Raw genomic sequence first — 23,413 nt, 5'->3', positions numbered from 1 at the left:
CCCTAATTTAACATACTTGTCGGTGTTTTTTTTTTTTTTCATTCAAATTTGTAGTTAACAACCCATTCTTTTGTGGTGTGATGAACTTAAAACTCATTTTCATTTCTACTTTACGGGATCTTTAATGAATATATTTGCCCCCACATGAGATCCCAAACATGCGGTATACATCGTTAACCGGTCAAAAGAAACCACGCACCACGTGTACGTGCTGCCCTTTGACCGGGTTTTATACTGGTGGGACAGTGATAAAGATGAGCAATAAGAAGAGTTTGTATTCAATCATCAACATGGAGTCCAGGAGACTGAAGCACGCAAGTCTGACTTTGTTGATCCTTGTTAGCAGCAGCTATGGAGGACACATCGGAACAGGTAAGCTTTATAATTCAACTGTGATGGACGATGATCAGTCTGGTGTCCAGTTTTAAATAAATATAGAGACAAAAATGTCCCTGAAATGTCCCTGAGGTGACGCGAATCTCTAATTCCTGTCACAAAAAAAAGGAAAAAGTTCTCTATTTAGCTTCTTGTGATAATCAGTGTTTTGTCTCAATAAAGATTCAGTTACATCGAACAGACATGTCAGTATGAGTATTTACTGAGTCAATAATGTTTAGTCAGTGAAATGATTGTGATGATGGTAGTGATCTGATATGCCCTCCAGTTATCAGATGTTTATGATGTACAAGAAGATTTGTGTCTCAGCTGTAAATCACTATTTTAATCGGTACAGCGTCCACTCTGAAAATGGATCAAGCTTTGCTGGAATTTCACAACCAGCTGAGAGAAGAAGTGCAGGTTTACTACACGTCAGACTACTGCTATGAGGTAAATAATATCCATTGTGTGTCCAGGTTTATTAAGATGATGGCATCAGCAGCAAAATTAATTAAGTTCCACAAAAACACACATGTATGTGAATTGGTCAGTCTGGGCAAGTCCATAGTGATGCAACCAGACCACAGCAAATACAGCCTCAAATACGGCGCAGATACACACTGTCATTCACTGTTAGGTTTCTAGTTCATGGATCTGTCTCTGGAAAGATTATTACAATATTGCAGAGTAAGAAAGTTGAAAGTTATTTCTCATTTCCATCCTTTGGCCTGAGATTTTTTTTTAAACTTTTCTACTTATCCTACTGATGAGTGATCATCACAAGTCATGAGCTTTGAAGAATTTTTATAGACTTGAAAATTTGAATATCTATTACACAAGAAAAAAATAGGAACATCGTAAAATAAATCAAATATTCCAAAATAAATGTATATTTTTTCACTTTCCTATCTAATTGTCTTCAAGAAATGTTTTGTTCTTCCCTGTGCAACTGCAACTGTATTATTTTGCATATATTATTTTCTATGTTCATTTAAAAAAAAAAAAAAAAATGTAAATCCTTATTTTCCACACAAGACTTTTAGCATAACTACAGGAGCAAGTCAGTCCTTGAACCGTTATACTTTCAGTCATAGTGGCGTCATCAGATTGGTCTATAAGATTCAGATTTTCCTGCCAGTTTTTTTTATCCTCACATAAAGAGGGATGTTTATAACTAAGTCCATGTTTCATCTGTTTTTACTTCACAGTGTGTCTACCAGCATTTGGCCACCGTGAAGCCCAGAAACCAAAATGCATCTGCAATCATCAGTACTAAGTTCACTCTGACCGTACAAGTGGAATCACAAACCAGAAATGAAAGTCTTTGCAGGTAACAAGTTTAATATCAAACATAACATCAAATATGTTCAAATCACCTTCAAAAGGTAAAATGCTAATTTGTTTCCTGTTTACTTCGAGTGCGTCGCTCTTGTCTCAGGACATATAGTGTGGTGTCATCTGATGATTGCATCAGCAATCTGTGAGATTATTTACAGGGCAGGAGAAGTAATCCTGACCTGCTTTCTGGACCTGAGTGATGCCCTGCCTTAAAGCACCTCGCCAGGTATCGATCAGGAGCCTTTTTGGGGTTAATAAGACCTGACATTCCAATATTGATGAAAAGGGCTCATTAAACCTTGAGAGCCACGTGTCCTGCGGAAACATCGGCGAGCACGTTAACAAGAGGAGACAGTTATCATATTTGTCAGATCTACCAAGACACTGGAGCAGAGCTTTCCATTTGGTTGTCACCTGTAAACATGGCAGCAGGGTTTTGTTGCAACATGACAAGCCTTTGTTGCTTTTTAAAATGTTTGCTTTCTCAGAGGTCTGGTCTTCTTAGATCAATGCTGAGGTCTCTAACCAGCCTGTGCTGCTATTGATTTTCTTTTCTCCTTTGAAAAAACACTCCAAGTGATAGCTAGTATGTCATCCCAACAGTGGATCAATATGAGCGTGTAATGCATGTTTTTGGTTCCTGAAACTGGAGCTGGTGAGGACAGAGGCGTGCACTGTAAGTCTGCGGCCACTAGGTGGTGCTCCTGAGCTGTAGGAGAAGATACAGACTCCTTTATTTTTACTGTCAGGTCATGAAGAAAACAGCAACATGTTAATAAGGAAGTATAATGATTAGTAGAAACAGTTGAATGTGTTATTTGTCATTGCCAAAAGTACAGAACAATACTAATGAAGAAACTAAATCTAAAGAATTTGTTTAGCATTGCGAATAGGCAATATCTAGCTGTGTTTGAGTTTTAAAAAAATACTGGGTAAATGAACAGAATTAAATTTTTCCAGCATATTGGTGGCGGTAATGCACCTTAAACCCAAGATGCCACCAGCCATTAAACAAAAGAAGAAGAAGGAAACTTCATTTAAAAGATAAAATCACCTGTAGTTTAATGTGTTTTTAATTGTCTGCATGTGTCACTGTTTTGGATGCAGGTGGAGTCAGACTTATGAGGAAGGAGGTCATTACTCTATTTGGATCCAGATGTTAGAGGCCACATCTGATCCCAGCTGCACGCACACAGTGGATAAAAGTCCAAACAACATCTACCTGCGTACGTACACAGCATCGATGAAGAATGTATGATGATGATGATGATGACGATGACGACATAGATCTGAACAACTGACTGAGACTGGACTTGAGACACAGTGGCAGTAGAGGAACCTTTGATCTCTACTTAATTGAGTCAGCAAAGAGGAGAATCACTCCTCATGTCCACACGCGCAGAACAGTAATTCTCATCTGTCTCCGGGGACATGATGTGTATTGATCAGATAAGACACGCTGTCTTGAAAAGGGATAAAAAGAAAAGCTTTTCTGCTTGTTTTGAAGGCCCGGCCGTGCGCGTGGAGGATTGTGGGTAATACATTAGGGAGTGTGGAAGGATTAGGGCGTAATGGGATTTTGAAAGCTTCTCTCTCCATAATGTACACTCTACTTAACAATATTGCAGATTATGTTGTAGATCAGACTTTTAAGGCCAAGTAGCCATTATCCATGATGGTCAGTGTGACTGCACCTCTCACAGTATGATGAGCTTCCATTAGCTCCACAGACCGGTGATTATACAAACCCCCCATAGGACTCGATCAACTTAAGTAATGGTCTGGTCAGCAGCTCACGCGCAGGTAAGAGTTGCCCTGCAAGGAATTTCAAAGTTTACTTCAGTGTCTTGGATTGATCGGCCGCAGGGCTTCATGAGGTCATGTTGTGCACTCCTCAAGCACATGTTCCTGTTTCTGCTATCAGATGCGCCCTTTAATCATGTTAGTACTGTATTCTGCATTGCACCACCGACCACAAGTCACCTGCAGAGCCCTTTAATTCTCATAAAGACATCCACAGTATCGACTGCGATCAAGTGTTTGGTCAATATTACCAAATATATCAGTGAACTGAACTTAATTTAGTTTCATCCTGACAGACTGAGCGAGCGGCGCTGTTGTTTCTCTTCATGTGCTGCTGAGAGCTTTATGGGGTTTTTACGAGTGGACGCCAGAGATGAAATGACTTTTTTCCGAGGTGATTAAGTGACCAGTCTTTGTTCTGAGTGGATGTCCCATTGTGGATTAAAATGGCTTCTTTTAGTTTGTTTTTCCATTAAAGACAAACACAGCATGTACTGTCCCCTTTTATTTCCTATGCCTTGACGCAACAGGACTCCTGAGTAAGTTGTACCAGTATTTCTCCTAACATTTCTGTCTATACTATACTGTGATAAGTTTCACCTTGATCCTTGCTTTTAGCAAATAAAATCCATCCAGGCCACAGTGTTCGTGGCCTCCTGTGCTGTAAACCTCATCTTGACCCGTCTCATATCTTTTGTGCCCTCCGGCAGTGAGGCTCATTCCCTCTCCGTCTTTGTTTTTCTCGTTCCAGCGTGGCCGTACATTTTCCTTTTCTGATGCCTGTAGGGTTAGATTACCCGCAGTGATTGCTCCTTGATGGATCCAACAAGAGTTTTCCATTAGGTTCCAGTTTGTCACTTGAATCTTTTTGACTGACAGAGAGCCTCAGGGGAGCCCAGAGATGAGGAGCGCAGACTATTTGGACTGGCAATCAGCCCTTCTTATCCCCAGCTATATCTGATAGAGATGTACAGTACAAAGCTCCTCCAGATTCAGAGAGAAGAGGGGCACAGATTGATTTCACAATTTACATTTGCAAACATGTCCTTGTCTTATTTTTCTAGCTCTTTTGGCTGCAGCTCTCCAACTGGCCATGATCGCCCTCTTATTCGTGGTGGTGCCCTACATCTACAGGTATGTTTTTCACATTCTCCACCAGAAAAAACCCTTCAGCACTGATGACTCTTCCATCAGAACCATTGACTGTATATAAAATCAGAACCAGGCAGCTCAAACTTTGTTCTTTTTACAGGAGGCGTCACACATCAAAATATATTAAGATCATTTGCTGCCCACAGTACTCGGTGGATAATGTAAGTAAAATGCTGCTTTTAATGAAATGCATTAGATGATTATCTGCACAAATGCATTTAGATGGCACAGATGTATAATTTGATTGATTAAAATTGAAGATCAATCATAAACCAATCAAAGGATTTCCATGAAATGATCAATAAATTTAGCATTAAACTCAAAATGTAGAGAATAAGAAGAATAATCTGCAGATTTGTCAGATTTTGTTTTTGTATGTATATATTTTTGTTTAGACTTTTTAATCCTGAAAATTCTTGTTACTTTTTGTTTTTGTTTTTATAACTAAAGTATTCAGAAGAGCAAATATGCTAAATAGTTGCCCCCTATTGCTTTTTTTCCTGCCTAAAAAGATAGACTTTAGGCTGTTTTTTTTAACCAAACATTGTTTGATCCAGCAGTTATATTGAATTATTTTCATTGGCCAACTACGCAGCCTGAGATGCACACCAAAATTGCTCTGAGACTCCAGTCATCAAGCCGATTGGGAGACACTAATGGAATGATTGATGCAAATGTTAGCAGAGCCAGTTGCACTGCAGACCTACGCGGAAGCGATAGAGCGCCGTCTCCGTCCAATCATCTTGCTTCATGGCAAAGAGCTGCGGTGTATTTTTGGTGAGCATGAATAGCTCCTCTCATTCTTCTAAGCGAGATGTCTCTGGCTTCCATATGCTGTCTGGATGGCACGCAGATCCATCATAACGTATTAGTGCTGGTGTCTTCCTGCTCTGGCTCTTTAAACTGCTGCACAGAGGCCAGCGAGTGAAGCTAATCCAACAGAGAGGGCAACAGGCCACAGTCATCAGAATGCTGCCTTCACAGAGGGATGGAAAAAAAGCAGGAAAGAAAGAGTTGCAGCGTGAATTTTAGTTTGGACCCAAGCGGCAGTTTGGAGTTGTTATCGTAGTTATGTAAAATCTTCAAATAAGATTGACACAAGTTTGTTTTTGTCACTTCAAGAGAAAATATTTAATTATAATGTAATCATAAATAATCACTGCAGGAGAGGGTCATTTTAAATTGAATGCCAATTAGCAGAGCTATTAAAAGAGGTCTTGTAATCAACACTTTGATTGTGGAAGTTAAATTATGAGGCAACAATGCTCCTGTAAGTGACAAAAACAATTTAAAGCAGCACTTCTCAAGATATTAATACTAAAACTGGATCAAATAATCACATTTGATATGAAATGGCTCACTTACAATGACGAATTTTCAGTCCACAGTCTCCCAATCGGCTTTACAGAGCAGTTTAGTGTCTTTCAGCTGCTTTACTGTTTTGGTTCAGTATTTCTGCTCTGACCAATGTCGAGTCCAGTCAAATAGCAGGTAGTGGTTTTGAGTAAAAGTCAACCCGCTTCAAATGAACTGCCCGACAACAAAAAAACAGACGGACAAAAGCAGATGGTGAACAGAGTGAAGCATTTAGCCACTGAAGTAGAGGGAATATTGGAATTATTGACATTTCTAGGGTGCAGTCAGGTTTCTGATATAGGTGGGTGGGCGTAGGGTCCTCTTCTCACTCCTCCTTAGCTCCACCCTCTTGTCCAAATATGGTCACTTCTGGCTCCAAAAAAACAAAATGGCGAAGGCCAATATGCCACACTCTCAACTTCAAAATGACAGTTAACAAAACAGTGGGTTACATCATAATGGGTTGTTGCTTAGTTTCTCCATGACTGTTAGAGGTGCTAATACATTTGCCTTATCCACTTTCATGAGGTGTTAGACTTTAAATGTTGTGTTTGTTTTGTTTCTTCTCCGCCAAATATGTAAAGTAACAACAACCTCTGACTCTAACTGTGTAACAATGAGGAGAAACAGCAGAGGCAAGTTGAAAAAAACATAGATTCAGCAGCATTATGCACACAGTGAGTTAACAAATATTGCTTCTTGTCAAAATGCAACCTTATATGACCCACACTGGTGTCTAGTTGAAGCGCGGACATTATTATGTCTCCCTGCTGTTTTTCCTGCAGAACGGAGCTCATGCTGGTGAAACTGCACAGAATACCAGTAAAGCTAAACCAGTGCGTCTGCTCTCCCTGGACACTTTCAGAGGGTACGTACTCCATCAACAACCCTCCTGTTTATCGGCCTATCACCACACGCTGCTCGTTCACATGCTAATTGTTTTTGGAGCAGTCTGAGGCATGATGAAGATCTACAGACCCGGCGTAATGAAGAATTACAGGGGTCACAGTCTGGCCACATGCTCCCCCAAGCTTTTGTGATGTGGCGGTCTAGCTTTGGGCATGATTTCTGATATGAGAGCGTCTCGGGTCTGGAACAGTGTGTTTCTGTTGGACAGGAGTGATGCATGTGATTGAATCTGGGCTCCCTGCTCGCCTTAATTGCGGCCTGGGGGTAGACACAAAGCACGCCTCTCTGGAAACAGGATGCTGGTGTGGCTTTGACCTCCCCCTTGCCAAATAATTGATGTAATAATACCGTCAACATATCAGCACACATCCACACGGCCATAGATCTCCTGCCAAGCCGGAGAGAGTGAGAGGAAATCCAGCAGCACACAGCTAACATCCAGCAGACGATTGGCATCTTATCCATCTGTGGTTTCAAACAACTGAGCATATGTGCTGAATTCAAAATACTAAATGCTTTTATTTCATTTGGGAGCAGCAGCGGTTGAGTACACTTTCACCTGAATCCGCAGAGGTTCAAGGAAAGGATACATTTCAATTTAATTTCCCTTCATTTACACTTCCTGCCGCAGTCTTGCTCAATCTTGTTAGCTGAAATGTCACTCCAGGGCGACAGATACTCGTCACATATTGATGTCCTGATCTGTAATACTGGAAATTCTCATACCTGGCAACACACTTCATCAAACTGTGACTCAGCACTCGAGTAACGCTGCGTGTGCCTCCTCGGCCCTGTGACTTATGATCCATACACCCTCGATAAGTAACAACTTTCTGCAGAGAACAGACACATCAGTCATCTGCCATAAATACTGAGACATTTCTGAAGGCAAAAGGCTTTTCTTCAGAGCTGAAAGGTTTTCCTGATCATTGCTCAGCCACCACTGACATGATATACAGAGAACTGTGCAGTACGACTGCACGTTAATTTTTATAAAAGGATTTGGTTTTAATCTTGTGTCGCAGTGCTAAAAGCCTTTCGCCAGTTTCCTCACAGTTGAAAATCGCACCGTCAGTAGTTAGCAGTGCCATACAACAGACGGAACAACTATTACAGCAAAACCAAGCAGTGAGAGCTGCGTTTATCGGCAGGTGGTTGCCTCAGTCTCAACCTTATTTTGACTAAGATCCAAGTTTTTCATCCGGTTCGGTTTCAGACCCGCTCTGATGTTTGGCCACAAAACCTTGGCGTTTCAACTCCAGCTGTAATTTATTATGGCTAGATTGGATGTCCATGTACTTGATATGGCCAGCAGGGTGGGTAACTCAATACTGTGCAGTGATAGAGTGTAACTATCCATTTGCAAAAGGGGGGTAAAAGTACTAAGCTGGTACTCTAATTGGTAATGCATGTACAATGATTCAAATCAAAGACGTCCGTAAGTGTCTATCAGTGAGTCATAACCAGCTGCCAGAGAGACGCATCTCTCAGTCATCTGTTAGCTATAAATCTGATTCCCAGACATGAATTAAATCCATTACTGAAGTGACAAATGTTAAGCGGAGACATTCATAGAGATATTAACAATTTAAACTTGATTAGGAACCAAGCAAAGAGTGTGCAGCGCTTCAGTTTGATACAACACAAAAGTTCTCAGTGTACATCATGTGAATTAAGGCACTTACAGTTTCCCTTGGTCATAATTAGCAGCCTTTAATGTCACGTGTGTGTGTGTGTGTGTGTGTGTGTGTGTGTGTGTGTGTGTGGCATTTGTAAAGTAATGGTTCCCACACACAGCGGGGTGCTTTAATTAAAAAGATGGCCAATAAGCCGTGATATTGCAGTGATTTTCACAGGGGCTCATCTGGCTAGAGATTTAACCTTTGTCTTTGTTACTATGGGAACTAATGGATATGTTCGTCAAAATTCAAATGATAGGCCTGCGTGTGTGTGTGCGTGTGTGTGCGTGCGTGCATGTGTGTGTGTGTGTGTGTGTGTGTGTGTGTGTGTGTGTGAAAGAGTATATGAACACATGCAGCAGGGTTTACTCCACTTTAATAGCCCTTTTGAGATGATAGTGACCGATTAAAATCTTGTATCAGCAGGTTGGGGCTGAAAGAGCAGTAATGGCTCTGCTGTGCCTCTTAATTGAATCTGGGCAGAAAAACAAGAGGAGGCAGAGGTAGATACAGTGCACCTTATCAGACAGTCTCCTTTTAGACATTCTTCTAATGTTGTTATGGCTCTTAAAAAAAAAACTTTATGATTTTTTTTTTAACCTTTTTTTTTAATGAAATAAAACATTAAAAATATAAATTCATGTATCCTGGATGGTGAAAGGATCGAAACTGAAAAACCTCCGCTGTATCTCCACCACTTCCCTTCCCTGCAAGTTTGTGTTGTGTAATGGCCCCCCCCGCCCATTTTTCCTGACATTCAATGCAAACACCTTTTTTCCCTCCAGCGTCTGATTCAGTGAAGTACTCCATCACGTGACGTGTTCCAGCAGCCTTGGCCGGTGCTAAAGTATAAAGTGTATCATATATTAGACATAAAGTCTTTAGTCAGCACTACTGCTTAAGGAGATCCAGAGGACACGCGTTCATTTCCTGAGTGATACATAATGCTTAGATTGCATTACCTTGCATTTGGAGTCTGACAGAACAGAAAGACCCTCCTCCGGGCTCCTCAACTTTAATTCAGAAGTTAATATTAAATCATAATCAACATATTACGGTTGAAGTGGCAGAAAAGGATCATAAATTATTGTTGTATTATGCACTTCATGTATTTATAATGTATTTCTATTGGCAGTTGTCCAGTTTTACATGTTTTCTTTATTTATGCTTCACTTGTACCCAAGGATTGAGCAGTGTAGACTCATTGTAATGTCTTTGCAGGTTTGCCCTGACAGTGATGGTGTTCGTGAACTACGGTGGCGGAGGCTACTGGTTCTTCGAACATGCACCGTGGAATGGTTAAGTATAAAATATGCATGAATTTACTAAATAGAACCAAAATAAAAGTAGCTTGTACAGTCGAACCTGCATCTTGCACACAGTCTGATATGTGATGACTGCATGAACTCACGGCTGTTATTCAACGACAACGTTGTGCTCTTCACGTCTGTAATTTTTTGACCTGTTGTCACTAATTGTGATAAATGCAGTGTCAAGATCACACTCACACACTCACACAGAGGCTGCCGTTCGTCATACGAGCCAAATGAAAGGCACGATCCATAGATGTTTATTGTTATTAACAACCAGGGAGGAGAAGAGGAGGAGGACAGATGAGTGTTTAAATGACAGCTGGGAGAAGATGGGAGGGGCCATGGAATGAGTGAGACTCCCCTGTTGGTCAGTACTGAGGCTCCTTTGAGCAAGGCACCTGTGGTTGCAGCAGACATTTGCTGGGTGCCTTTTTCCCCGGCTCACTAACATCCAAAATACAAATATGTCACTGCAATTTTTTATGAAATGCATGTCATTGCTCTCAATTTTAAACTTTGTAATAGCCTCTTTGTCACATGTACACGGGTGTATTGATTTCAGAGGTGGATTGATTAATCTTCTCTTGGCTGCCGGGCCGCTGCTGTCACAGGAGTGTAGATATTTATTAATCACACCTTTCCAGGATGGAAAGTTAATGACAGAAGCGGCACTTTAAGGACATAACATTGTTCTTAATTCACCTCGGTGTCTTTGTGGATTGCCAGGAATAGAAGAGGGCAAGAACTGTGAACTCTGTTTAATGGCAACAAATTCAAGTATCTGTGGATCGATTGATATTTATCAATGCTTCTGAATCTGTTGCAGGTCTAACTGTGGGAGATCTCGTCATGCCATGGTAGGCTGTATGAACATACACTAATATGCATGTTCTTGTACATATTTACACATATATATGTGTGTGTGTTTTAATACCATAATGCTGTTCTGTCTTCCAGGTTTGTGTTTGTAATCGGGACCTCTGTGGTTTTGGCTTTCGCGTCCATGCAGAGGAGAGGAGTGAGCCGCCTGCAGCTGCTGCGAAAAATCACCTGGAGAACGGCCGTCCTGCTGATGCTCGGCTTCTGTTTTATCAACTACTCTCCACGAGACGGAAGACGTATGTACAACACAGCATGGCTGTTCAGTGCAACAACAATGTTGTATATGTGAATGTGTTTGTTCTGTCATTTCTGTTTGCTCTTTAGTGGGGAATTCTCAAAACACAGACATTAGCATCTCCGGTATAGTGGCCTCTTTTTTTAGATCTGGTACAGCGCATTAACAGTGAAGAACAGATGGAGGACTTTCTTGCACCTGTTGATGTGCAAAATTAAGCTGCATTTGCTGTCATGTTAGGAAACATCAAACATTTTTAACACAGTTTGTTTTACTAGGTTTTTTAGTTTTCACTCCATCAACTATTTAATTAATAATTTTCAAGTGAAAATACTAAACGTGATGATTCTACCCTTACAGAAAAATACATAAATGTCACGTGATTGTGTGGGTGGTCCCATGGTATCATATATTTTGAAAATAGGAAAAGTCAACTTTAATGACATAATGTGTGAAGCCCATGTTGATTCCCATGAGAATATTTTTCCACATATTTTCCGCGTGTTATCATATGTTGCAACATGCGGTAAACATGGGAAACTCGTGTTTTTTTCTGTAAGGGAAGTTTAATGATAGATTGCTTCTTTTCCTTGTAGTAAACTAAACATGTTTGTTTTTTGCTGTGTGATAAACATGTTAAAGAGGTTGATCTCCGGATTTGCGATAAAAGCCGAAGCTCCAGGGCTTGGTCGAGTTTAAAGGAGGACAATAATGCTGAAAATCCCTATTTCACCATCCACCTGGGACGCACTGGGCGCCCTTCACACATTAGCTACCGGTGGTGCTAATGGACTTTTCCTGCGTGGATGTCTGAGTAACTAGGTTAACAGAAATATTGTTGTTGGGTGTGCAGTCTCAACATCTAGCACCAGGGGACATTTAACAGAGGCAGATTGAGCAAAAACAACGGCTGTGGTAATGGACAATTACAAACGGATAGTGTTACAGCCTTCAGCTCCATGCAGCTGCTATATGCTGCTGGAGCTGGTGATTTTTACCATAAACTGCAGCTCTGCCCTCCGTCTCCAAGGACGTCCTTGGCAGTTCAGTCCCAGGGTTTGATCTAATAAGAGAGTGGAGTCACATCAGCTCAATATGTTAAACCCTTTCAATGTCAGATGAGGCACAAGAAGGTGTTAGCCTTTGACATCAACTGTGAGTCATTTTGAATAAATCCTGCTACGATTGGATGTCCAAATAAAAGTCAAAGACTACTTTAGTGGTTATCAGCTAGATAAACACACAGTAAATGCAGGCTTTTATTTTCTTAAAAGACATTTTTGATGTACAAAATATTAAATACAAAAGGTCACAGTATGTTTTCAAAGTTTAATCTCTGACAGTGTTACTTTCCTAATGATGAGGGTCACGAGAAAAAATAAATCAGACAAAAATCAGGTCAAAAAGTCTCATTCAAACCAGAGGAGGTTTGAATAAAAGAAACCCTTATTTTGAAAAGTTTGCAGCTGATTTGTTTGCTCAACTTTCCGGCAGCTCTTTTAATCCGGCTGACATCCAACATATAATATCATTGTATTCAGCCCAGCTCTGAAAGTGCTCAGAGACTGGACGTAGACAGCAGAGCTTTCTCTAAAATGATATTGAACATCAATAAGGGTTTCGTTTTCACTCACACACATAAAAAGGGCATAAATTGATCAAACAGTGAAACAAAAAGTGTTGTAGTTTGCTGGAGTTCACTTTAAAACAGTAGTTAAGTGACAATTTTGTGTGGGGACAGAGGCAGTAAATTATCTTTGTGGGGGTGTAACCTGCGGATTTAACTAAAGCGTTATTAGTACGAGCTCCCTCTTTTCCTGAGAGGAGAGCTTTCTGCCTCTTATTTGATTTGTTCGGATCAATGATTGGGATCATATTGTTTTTACGGCACTTTGTGCGGCAAAGAGGTTTTCAATTAACTAATGAGTAGATTACCATCAATCTCTCAACCTGCAGCCAATCCTATCCTTCCCAATTTGTCGAGCCTGGGAGATAACTGGGAATCTTTGATTAGCTTCCCACATTCTTGACATGTCCCTATCCTGAAGGCTGACACCGATGCTGTGGGCCTCGTGCTGTCCATCAATGGTAGAAGTGGCAGAGGGATGATTGAGAAGATTCCTGATTGTTGAAATCAGCAGAAAAAGCTTAATGTCAGTAAATTAAAGCTGTGTCTTGTTTAAAATGTAAGTTCATGTTCTTGACATTAGTGTTAATGTGCTGACTGTGTTCTAGTGTCCTGGTCCTGGCTGAGGATCCCTGGAGTCCTGCAGCGTCTGGGTTTCACCTACTTTGTTCTGTCTCTGCTGCAGACTTTCTGGGGCCAGAAAGAAATCCCTCTGAGAGCGGTGAGTCCTGTCAGGGTCACTTTTGTCAGCCGTTACACACAAGAGCATGACAAAACATTATGAAGGGCTAATTTCACGTGTGCACCTCATGTTTAGTTTTTCTTTTTGCCGGAATAAGCGGCAGATATACCTCAAAGTAAAGTTTAATGTTAACAATGTCAAGCACATAAGCAGCTCTTTATTTTTGAAATATTTTTGGTGACACAACATGTGCATGCTGCAGGATCCCTGGTGGAAACCCGCCCAGGATGTTGTCCTGTATTGGCCACAGTGGCTAATCATCATCCTGCTGGAGACTTTGTGGCTGTGCATCACTCTCCTCATGCCTGTACCCAACTGCCCCACGTAAGTCCAAACTAGTCTCCCACCGCTGAGTGCAGCCTGCACATTAATCCAATGTACACATGTGTTTCAAAAGTATAATTCCCCTCCACCGCTCCCTGCTCAGATAATCTCCAGTTGGAGCTGCAGCAGAGGTGTTAGTGTGCACCTTGTGTTGCAGGTGTTATGAACCGCCGTGATTTATGGGCCTGTGGTGGATGCTTCAGAGGGCATAATTAGCCAATCTCAGTCTGTCATGTGCAATAAGGGGAGCGCAGGCAGAGGATCCATCTTCCTCGCTCTGAGTCTTCTGCTTTTTGTGTGTTTTTTCCCCGTCTCTGTGACCCTGCTTGGCATAAGGTTTAGAATATTGTGGCTTCAAATTGAAGCACTTTTTCCCAGAGCTCTTGTGTTTTCTACAACATCTGATTGATTTGTATTTTGTACTGGAACGTGAGGATGTGTGGTAAATTACGGCCATACAGACTTTAAATACATGAGGTGGTCATTGACTTTAAGACTGAACTTGCTTTAACTATATTATGTCTGTCTCTTTTGTAATACCTTTATAAATCTATATTTTTCAAATATTTGTATTCTTATTCTGATAATGATACTTATAATAGTGATGTTGTTTGTTATCAGAGGGTATTTAGGAGCCGGTGGAATTGGAGATAACGGTCTTTACCCAAATTGCACTGGAGGTGCAGCAGGACACATTGACAGATGGATGTTTGGTGATAACATGTACAGATACCCCACATGCAAAGTAAGTTTTTTTTTTCACACTCTCAATTTCAACAATCTGTATTATTATTTTAAATGACTGTGAAATCTGCAGGTTCCTTATATTTTTATTTTTCCAGGAGTTGTATCACACCACGCAGCCCTTTGACCCAGAGGGGCTTCTGGGCACAATTAACTCCATTGTCATGGGATTTCTCGGGATGCAGGTAAGATGGTTCATTTATTTCTTGTGCTACAAGAGTGTTTTTAAATTATGAGTCACAGACTTCGCAATTTTCAGTGGGAATAAATGTCATGTACAAGGTAGTGCAGTGAAATCAAGATCAACTTACAGTTTAGATAGAGAAAAGAATCAGACATATAAGTAATAAATTTAACCTTAATGTTTGTGATTAATCTTGAAATTTTTAAATGCCATACCAGAGCTAATTTACCTGGATGATCAGTGGTGTTCTTTATGCTAATATGTTGATAAATATCATAAATTAGACAGAGAACCTACAGCTAACTCTGTGCTTTGTAAAAGTTATGTGAAAGCCACTTTCCTGCCTCACTATAAGTACACAGTTGTGCCCCTTAAGTGACAAAATGTTGTCAGAAAGCGAGGAGAGAGCTTTTGGTCTTTAGACCTGAGCCTCTGATGGCGACAGTGTCACTTGTAACCATTTGGGCTGTGGGAAGCTGCCATAAAAAAGCAGCCGCATTTCTCTATTCCCGGTGGGCGGTTAGCTCTGAGCCCGTCAGTCAGCGAGTCTTAGACGACACGCCAGGTGTCCGCCGCCCTCCTCTGTGTTCGCCCATGCTAATGTTCTCAGCTGAAACACATTCATCATCACCAAATTAATCAGAGGGCGCGGATGACTTACACCCCACATCTGGCTCGACAGGAGAGGAGACATGTGACTGCCACTTCAGGGACGCAGCATCGACAGCCGCATCCCAGGCCTCTTTGGTTTCCCAGTGGCAAATGCATGGACACACTGGTTGTTGTTGTTGTTTATGTGGTATTTGTCATTAAGTGTATGGGTGAATGAGTTGTGCCTCTTTCTCTCACAGGCGGGGAAAATAATCCTTTTCTACAAAAAGAAGAACGTCCACATCCTCTGTCGATTCGTGGTGTGGGCCGTCGTCCTGGTACGTCACACCGACACAGCTGCTAAAACAAACAAGTATAAAAGTCAATTGATAATTTAACACCAAGACAGCAATCCACTGAAAGCATCGTCCTCCTGCTTCTATGACTCACAGACTTGAGCGCTTTTACGGTGTTTCACTTCGCTTTGCAGGTAAACTCTGCGGCGTGTTTTCCAGCCGGTCGGGGTATTAGTCATAGTTGCCTTAAGCCATTCATTAGCAGGACTTAGCAGAGGACATGTGTGTGATCTCAGTACAATTAAACAACGTCCATGTGTGGCTGCATTTCTGGGCAGACATGAGTATCCGGCGCCTCGGGGGGATACACACTGTCTCGCACTGCCTGCCTGCGCCTCACATGTGGTTTTAGATTAGAAGGGATATGCATATTACTTACAGTCCACTGCAGCATCTAAAGATCAATTCAGGCACCTGCACGCAAAAGTCTCGACAAGCAGATCTAATACACGGCAGTTCTGTTAAAGAAATGGATTAAAGTCCATTCAGATCCAGAATAAAGACATTCATTTATTTGGATAGCTTTGAGGTCATATTGTTTCTAGATTTGGGCTCATTCTGGGTGGTCTCAAAGAAACAAAAAGAGCCAAGCTGGCCTCTTTTTGGTTTAGAGGGGGAATGTGTCCCCCAGGGAGCAGCCAGGTGTTACAGGAGATGGCTTGTTTTGCATTTCTAAACCTGTGAGAGGAGGCTGCTCTAGTCTGCTCTAACAGAACTGACAGCAAGGCCAGGCTTCGCTGAGCCGTCCTCGGCCGCTGTTTTCATGTACGTTCAGAGAGATGCTGCAGAGATGTGGCTCGTTTTGTAAGAACGGGGTTAGTAGGAGGCTGCCTGCATGCTGTGGAGGCAGACTTCCTGAAGCGGCGGTGCTGTGACCTGGAGCGATGATGGAGCTGGAGGAGCTGGCTGCGTCACCCTGCCTTTGAAATCAAACTGTGCCAGGACGAAAGGAAGGGTCAACTCAGGCGGAGAAAAGGCACACAGAGTCGGGGAGAGAGTCAAGGAGTTCCTGCTGTGCCTTTTAGTGCAGCTTTGGATATCGGCCTTCACACTGTCATGTGGATTTATTTTTTTTGACCCATGTGTTGAGTCCACATTGAAGGTTCTTCGGTTAAGGAAACAATTTAACTCACTAGCGTTGTCTTATCAGCACTATAGATGTCATGTTGTCTGGTTTGTCAAGTCAAATAAAGTTTATTTTTATAGCTCAATATCAGGTACATTATCTAAATGGGATTTATAGACAACAACAGGAATGTTAATCCACCGAGCCCCTACTTTTAAAAACAAATATGAAGAAGAAAATCCATAAAAACCTCAACATGTAAGGAACTAAAGCATCTACACCATCTGTTTGAGCCTGTATTTAGACCACAGACTGTATATAAAAGTGGACGTAGCTTCCAGGTCTGAAAAATTGCTAGCAATACCACTGAGTGCCACTAGGGGTTGGCTCCAAAAAGCCTCTGGCTCCATAGTCTCCCCTTTAACTTCTCTCATGAAATACAAAGTTAATATAATTTTTCCACGAGTTATTTCTGTGTTTCTAGCTAAAGTCGCTCCTTCTGAATAGTTTTCTGGTTGTCCATCTGAGAATAATCCCTCATTAATTATTAAATAAACCTCAAAAAGTGGTATATTTTTTGGGGCTTGTCTGTTTGATTGACAGGCCTGTGGTCAGGTTACGGCTATCGGTCTGTATAGTAGTACTATAGTATTCAAATCAGATCGAGTCAGATCGCTCGCTTGCTCTCCACAGCTCGTCCAAATATGTTCATTTCTGGCTCCAAACCTGTCCGAACAATGGCGACGGACAATATCTGAATTTACAATCCGATGGGTAACATCACTGTTGGTTGCCACTTGATTTAGGCCGAGTAGTGCTTTGAGCTAAATGCTAATACCGGCATGCTCATGGTAACAATGTTGACTGATGTTTAGCAGGGACAATAATAATGTAGTCCAACAGTCCAAAGAATGGGTGGTTTGTGTTTGTGAATCAGGAATAATCCTGTTTGTACACGTGAGAATCAATGGAAATTCTGTTGTGAGAATTTAATGTCATTAACCTCAATTCTTAAATGACAAATGTCCTCCATTACGTCTCCTTGTGTTGAATCGTATTGACTATCATTGTGCAGTGAGTGGCTGGAGGGAGGTGAAATAAATTAGATCCATTTGGCTTCTCCCAGAGGCACCGAGTGATAAAGTAACACATGATGAAATAAATAAACATGAGGTTTTTTATGTGTTTCCACTGTACCTCATAGTGTGACAGTTAATGCTACTCAAGATTATGACGTTGGAGATGATATATATTCAGGATTGTACAGTGTTTAGTGATGGATCAATGCAGGGACTTAAAATCCTGGTTAACTGAAATAAAGAATCACAATAAAATAGATTTTCTCATGTTGCAGTAGTCGACAGAAAGAGCAGACATCGATTTTAGCAACAGATACAAACCCAAATAAAAAATTAACGCAGCACATAATCATACCATGAGCTCTGCACCTGGATATCTGCTTTGGTTTCTTTAATCTCAGTGGCTAAATCTATTTTTAGTTGTGTTTTGTTTTGTTTTTTTACCAACACAGAAAGCAAAATTAGTTTTAGCGATCGGCCTGCTCTTCATATTGACTTTTCTAATACGAGTTCGGCTCAAAGGGGAGGCAGGAAGCAGAGCTGAGCTGCCTCTTGTTTCAGACATGTGCTCTTGACATTAGCAGGTCTCCTCAGTGGAGGAGTGAGCTCATTACTACACGCACCCAACCACAGGATTGGTATCAGGCACAGGGCGGTTTTGCAAAGAACCAGAAAGCGTTGCTACAGTAAACGGAAAAGCCAGATTTTAGCCCGCAGTTCACTGTATTTCTGCGGCAGACTGATATCCAGGGGCAGCCATGCATCTTCCTCATAATAAACAACAGCCCCTGTTAATTAAAGTCCAACGATCAGGCTCCAGAAGTGAGAGATTGAAATTGAGCGATTGCCCCACATACCAGCCCCATCCCACATCCTGCTGCCTGGATAGCCTGGAGACTTAATCCAGTCTCAGCTAGGCTATTTCCACACCATCGATTCTGTCATCTATACACATGATGGATATCCACCTAACGAGCATGTTTGGATTCTGATCCACTGCCTCGGGTTTCTCTCCGGAGCACAAAAGGTTTCTTTATGTATCTAAAGAGCACATAAAGGTAAAAAGATGAGACCATAAAAGCTCTTACTGACATGTAGTTGATTATATGGAGTTCTTTTGTGTTGTGAGTAAATAGGACCATGGAGCCAGGTGGGCCTCAACGGGATTTGACTCTGCCCTTGTAGGAGTAAATCCACACATTTTAGTGTCTTTCAGCCATTGTTTTGGTTTTATTCATTGTTTTGTGTGTGTCTGTGTGGCTTGACAGGCCTTTCTCATCTGACTCCCAGATAATCGGTTCATCTGCTGGACTCTTCTGATTCCGATGCCTCACGTTTTAGCAGCCCGATACAGATTGCTTTATCGCCCCCCCATTGATTTGAAATCTGTTTCATTTCCACCCTCAGGGAATCTCCGCAGCCATCCTTTCTAAGTGCACGCGAGATGGAGGATTTATACCTGTCAATAAAAACCTTTGGTAAGTGCTTCCTGACCCTCTAAATCCAGCCAGTTTTCCTCACAAAAGAAAGGATGGGTTTCCAACAGGCACAAATCACGGCTGCTAAAACACGCGTTTACTTACCTCTAATGACAGCCGCGACTGTAAATAATCACCCGGGCTGTCAGAAGTGTGAGGTGGAGCGGTTATACATCCTCCCCAACATGATCACTCTTCCTTATGGCCGACAAAATAGAGAATGCTTTATCCTCTAGCCCAGAAACACTCACTACATGTTTTACCAGCTCTGTGTGATGGGAAGGGATCAAGCACTGGAAGAAGTAACCACAGCGCGGTGCCGGTAACTGCTCCCAAACTATCATGTGCCTTTTTGGAAAAACAGGGCGCAGCACCTTGATAAATGCTTGTAATGATTTTACATGAAACACAGCACGATTACTGCCTCGGACACAGATTACTTTACGACCTGTGCATTTGTTCCACCCCCACGTTCCCCCTCATAATGATGCGAATCACTTTAATGCTGCTGCAGGAAGAACAGCATTTCATCTGTGATGTGTAAGCAAATTCCTCGTGATGCTCCACAGGGGCCGCCGCTCACGCCACACGTGCTCAACCCCCGCTATTACCTGCCTGGCTTTTGTCGGCAGTTCATCATGCACAGGTTATTGAGCTCTTGAGTAGAAGTCCCTGCCTGGATGTCTAGAAGTAATTAACTCCCAGCCAAGAGTCCTTTTTGGCTCCACTTCAGCTGAGATTAAAAAAAAAAACAGAGAGCCCACTGCAGGAGGCTCTGGTAGGCAGCCATTTTACATTAGATGATATTTCATCAAACATTCTTGCACTTAGGAGGAGACAGGGACACGGCTGGTTGGCTCAGCTCCATGGGGCACGTGCCAAAGATCCACGGCTGATGCTTTCGACCGATCCAGCGAACTGTCCCACAGTTTGTTGGATTGGCTCGAGACCCCTGAGTGTTATTTATCTGCAGCGGAGGATTGATGGACTAAGTGTGTTTACACCCTTGTTCACACCATACTGCTAACATTTCAGCGATGCCCGTGTGTAATGTACAGAGTAAAATGTTGCTGTTGTTGTAAAGTGTCACTGATGGTCTCTTTCGTCCAGGTCGTTGTCTTTTGTGATGTGTATGGGCTGCTTCTCCTTCCTGCTGCTGGGAGGCATGTACTTTGTCATCGACATCAAGGGCTGGTGGGGAGGGCAGCCGTTCTTATACCCAGGTACTGTTTATTCATGCTCCTAGAGTATATTGTTATAATAGTGGATGTGCTTTGGTGAAAAGAAAACTTAAGATACATCATTGGAACAAGATTGCAAACCTTAAAGAATGTATTTCATGTCTTAAAGTGGCTCTAATTAATATTTCTGTTTTAAAAATGTATATTTAAACCTGGGTCTTATTCTCATTATTATAGGCAATTTTTTTTTTAGATTATCTTTACACTTGCCACCTGTTAAAGAAATTCAGGAAACAAGAATGCTATGACAGCAGTATTTAGCAGAACAATTTATTATTTAACAGCTATTTAACACAATCACTATATATATTGCAGGGTTTTGCTATATATAGTATATAATATAACAAAAGTGTCCTGAGTGTGTGTGATTGTTTTGTAGGGGTTTTAATTACTATTTGGTCTAACTGACCTCTTTTCTTCCAGTTATTAAGCTTTGAGAAAAAGAGTTTCATATAACATTTCTCCACTTGAGAAAAGCACATCAGTGTCACATTTCACCTCACATAGGTGAGAAAAGAACACACGTGTATGGCCGGGGTGAAAGAACAAGGTCGTGTGACGGAGGTCATGATGAAGAACAAAGACTCAAAGTGTACATTGGGAGGAGGTCGGGATGGTTGGCTGGATCAAACACAGGACGTCTGTGAAGGTTCTCAGTCATCCAGTTCTCAGTCATCCAGGTCAATCTAAGTTTTATCCAAAGGCAACGAGACTTCTTTATTTCTTCAGAACTGAGGAAGTGAAATGTCTTCAATAAACTAAAGAAATGCAGCTGCCTTTGGATAAAACTTAGATTTCGCAGGACAGGACGTATTTATGGACACAGTGCATGTTAAGTAAATTACATGACGTATGTATTATTATTTACCTAAGATTACTTGTCTTAATCCAAACCATGATCTTTTCCTCGACCTAACTTTGACGTTTTGGGTGCCTAAACTTAGATACTGTACTTTTCACACCTACGCAAGGCAAAACATGGCACTGACACGGTATCCTCTACAGGACTGATGGGTGTATTACACTCTTTTTTGTGACACTGGGTTGAACATTTTCCCTGATGTGGAAAGCTTTGACCAAGTATATTATTTTGTCATCCTTCACATTCTTCAAATATCCACATAAAAAATACGACCTGAGTTAAAAAAAAAAAAAAATACATACCAAAATGTTCCTTTAAAACTGAGAAATCCTGTTCCGTAATCACTTGTTTGTGTCTTCTGTCTCCTCAGGGATGAACTCCATTTTCGTGTATGTCGGCCACTCTCTCCTGGGTTTCTACTTCCCTTTCAGCTGGGAAATGCACTTCCTGGACAGTCACTGGGAGCAGCTCTTCCAAAGCCTGTGGGGAACCATACTGTGGGTGCTCGTTGCCTACCTGCTCTACAGGAAGAAATTCTTCCTCAAAATATAAGCAGGATGATCTGTTCCTCTTTTATTCTGCAGATATCTAATTTTTCTATTAAAAACAAACATTCTTCATGGGAACGGTATACAGATTATTATAACGTCTGGTCTCCTGTTCTTGGCTTAATGAGTTTAGGTGACTCTTCATAGATACAACCTGCCCTCATACATTTTAATAAAGTAAACTAGTATTTAAGTCATCTGGTAAATGAAGCAGCTCAAAGGAAGTTTTTTTTTTAATGAAAAACAATCTGCAGCAAATCAGTGGAAAAAGCATGAAAGTGTTCATCCATGAAATCCAGTTTGTAGAGAAGACGTCTGCTCTGCTGTCAGTGTGGGAAGCTGAGGATTTATTTGATGCCACTTGTTTTTTTGCACAGAATAGACTGATTAAATCAAATATACCGAGGTGGTACTTAACAAATTAGGCCGAGTGATTCCACTACACATCAGGCCAGCCATTATGAGTCTGTTGCCATGGCCACTCTTCTTCGCCTTGTGTGTGTGTGTGTGTGTGTGTGTGTGTGTGTGTGTGTGTGTGTGTGTGTGTGTGTGTGTGTGTGTGTGTGTGCCATCTGCTGTCCATACTTTAATAGGGGTCAAGATGCACAGCTCACAAAGGAGTATCATTAATGGACCTGACACCTCTTGGACTCATTGTATTAGAAAATCAGGGAAATTAGACAAATGCAATTCATCAGACGAGCCTCCTCAAAGAGTTCGAGCCCATTATATGTTTTACATTTTTGCATATTCAACACTCAGAGCTTCTTACTTACTAAAACAGGGTTCAGTCTCAGATTATCATCTTTCCACATGATTGACCGTCCAGTTGAGTGATTTACACATATTTATTCAGTGTATATATGACAGTATTGAACACACTCAGATCAGAGTCCCTCGGCATCAGCTCAGGTGGTGTGTACATCATGAAATGACCATCTAGTTAATGAAGTGATGCGGCTTCATGCTCCTCTTCCTGAGTGAAATCCTATTATGTACTCCGCACAAGTCGTCATACCAGTGCGTAATATGGTGTAGTGGTTTTTGGTAATTGTTTTGTGAGCACAAAGTTGCTGTTTGAATCCCAGTAGGTGCATCCTGCCTTCTTGAACAAGACTCAGATCCATAATTGCTTTTCCAAACTACTGTGCCAGCAGTGGAAAAGCATAGCTGATTCATGATTGGATGGAAATAAAATCAATACAGACTCACCACAGAGCTCCAAAGATATATTTTGTGTATGTGTTGATAAAGCTTTGCATTTAAGTATCAGCTTTTAGCTGACTCATTCAGAGTGATTTACAGTAACTGCAACATTATGAGGAGGTCAAAACCTATTAAATGTCCCGAGGAGCTGTTAATGAAGATCAAAAGGATCAAAATGAGAATGTGAACACTATAAAGGTGACAAATATTCGGATTATATTTCAGACTGAGTTTCTGATTCATCTATCTTGCAGCATTGTTGTCAGAAAAGGTCCATAAAAACATTGTAGTTGTACATACCATGTCCAGACCACCGCACT

At 41.4% G+C, this 23,413-nt stretch overlaps 1 protein-coding gene across 1 annotated transcript; it reads left to right on the top strand.

Annotated features, from left to right (window-relative positions):
* Positions 1-290: 290 nt before the first annotated feature.
* Positions 291-21,954, top strand: LOC138195594 (heparan-alpha-glucosaminide N-acetyltransferase). The gene is made up of 18 exons (XM_069145167.1): positions 291-372; positions 734-828; positions 1,587-1,708; positions 2,824-2,942; positions 4,584-4,653; positions 4,772-4,836; positions 6,820-6,895; positions 9,837-9,913; positions 10,755-10,785; positions 10,886-11,046; positions 13,281-13,393; positions 13,617-13,738; positions 14,360-14,483; positions 14,581-14,667; positions 15,518-15,595; positions 19,166-19,236; positions 20,347-20,459; positions 21,710-21,954. The coding sequence occupies exons 1-18, from the start codon at positions 291-293 to the stop codon at positions 21,889-21,891; spliced, it is 1,788 nt and encodes a 595-aa protein (XP_069001268.1). The 3' UTR covers positions 21,892-21,954.
* The last annotated feature ends 1,459 nt before the right edge of the window (positions 21,955-23,413 follow it).

The sequence above is a fragment of the Embiotoca jacksoni genome, unplaced genomic scaffold, assembly GCF_022577435.1.
Source record: "Embiotoca jacksoni isolate LCO1_2020_lvr unplaced genomic scaffold, fEmbJac1.0.p SCAF_12, whole genome shotgun sequence".
Classification (NCBI taxonomy): Eukaryota; Metazoa; Chordata; class Actinopteri; family Embiotocidae; genus Embiotoca; species Embiotoca jacksoni.
This window is presented reverse-complemented; position numbering and strand designations above follow the sequence as displayed.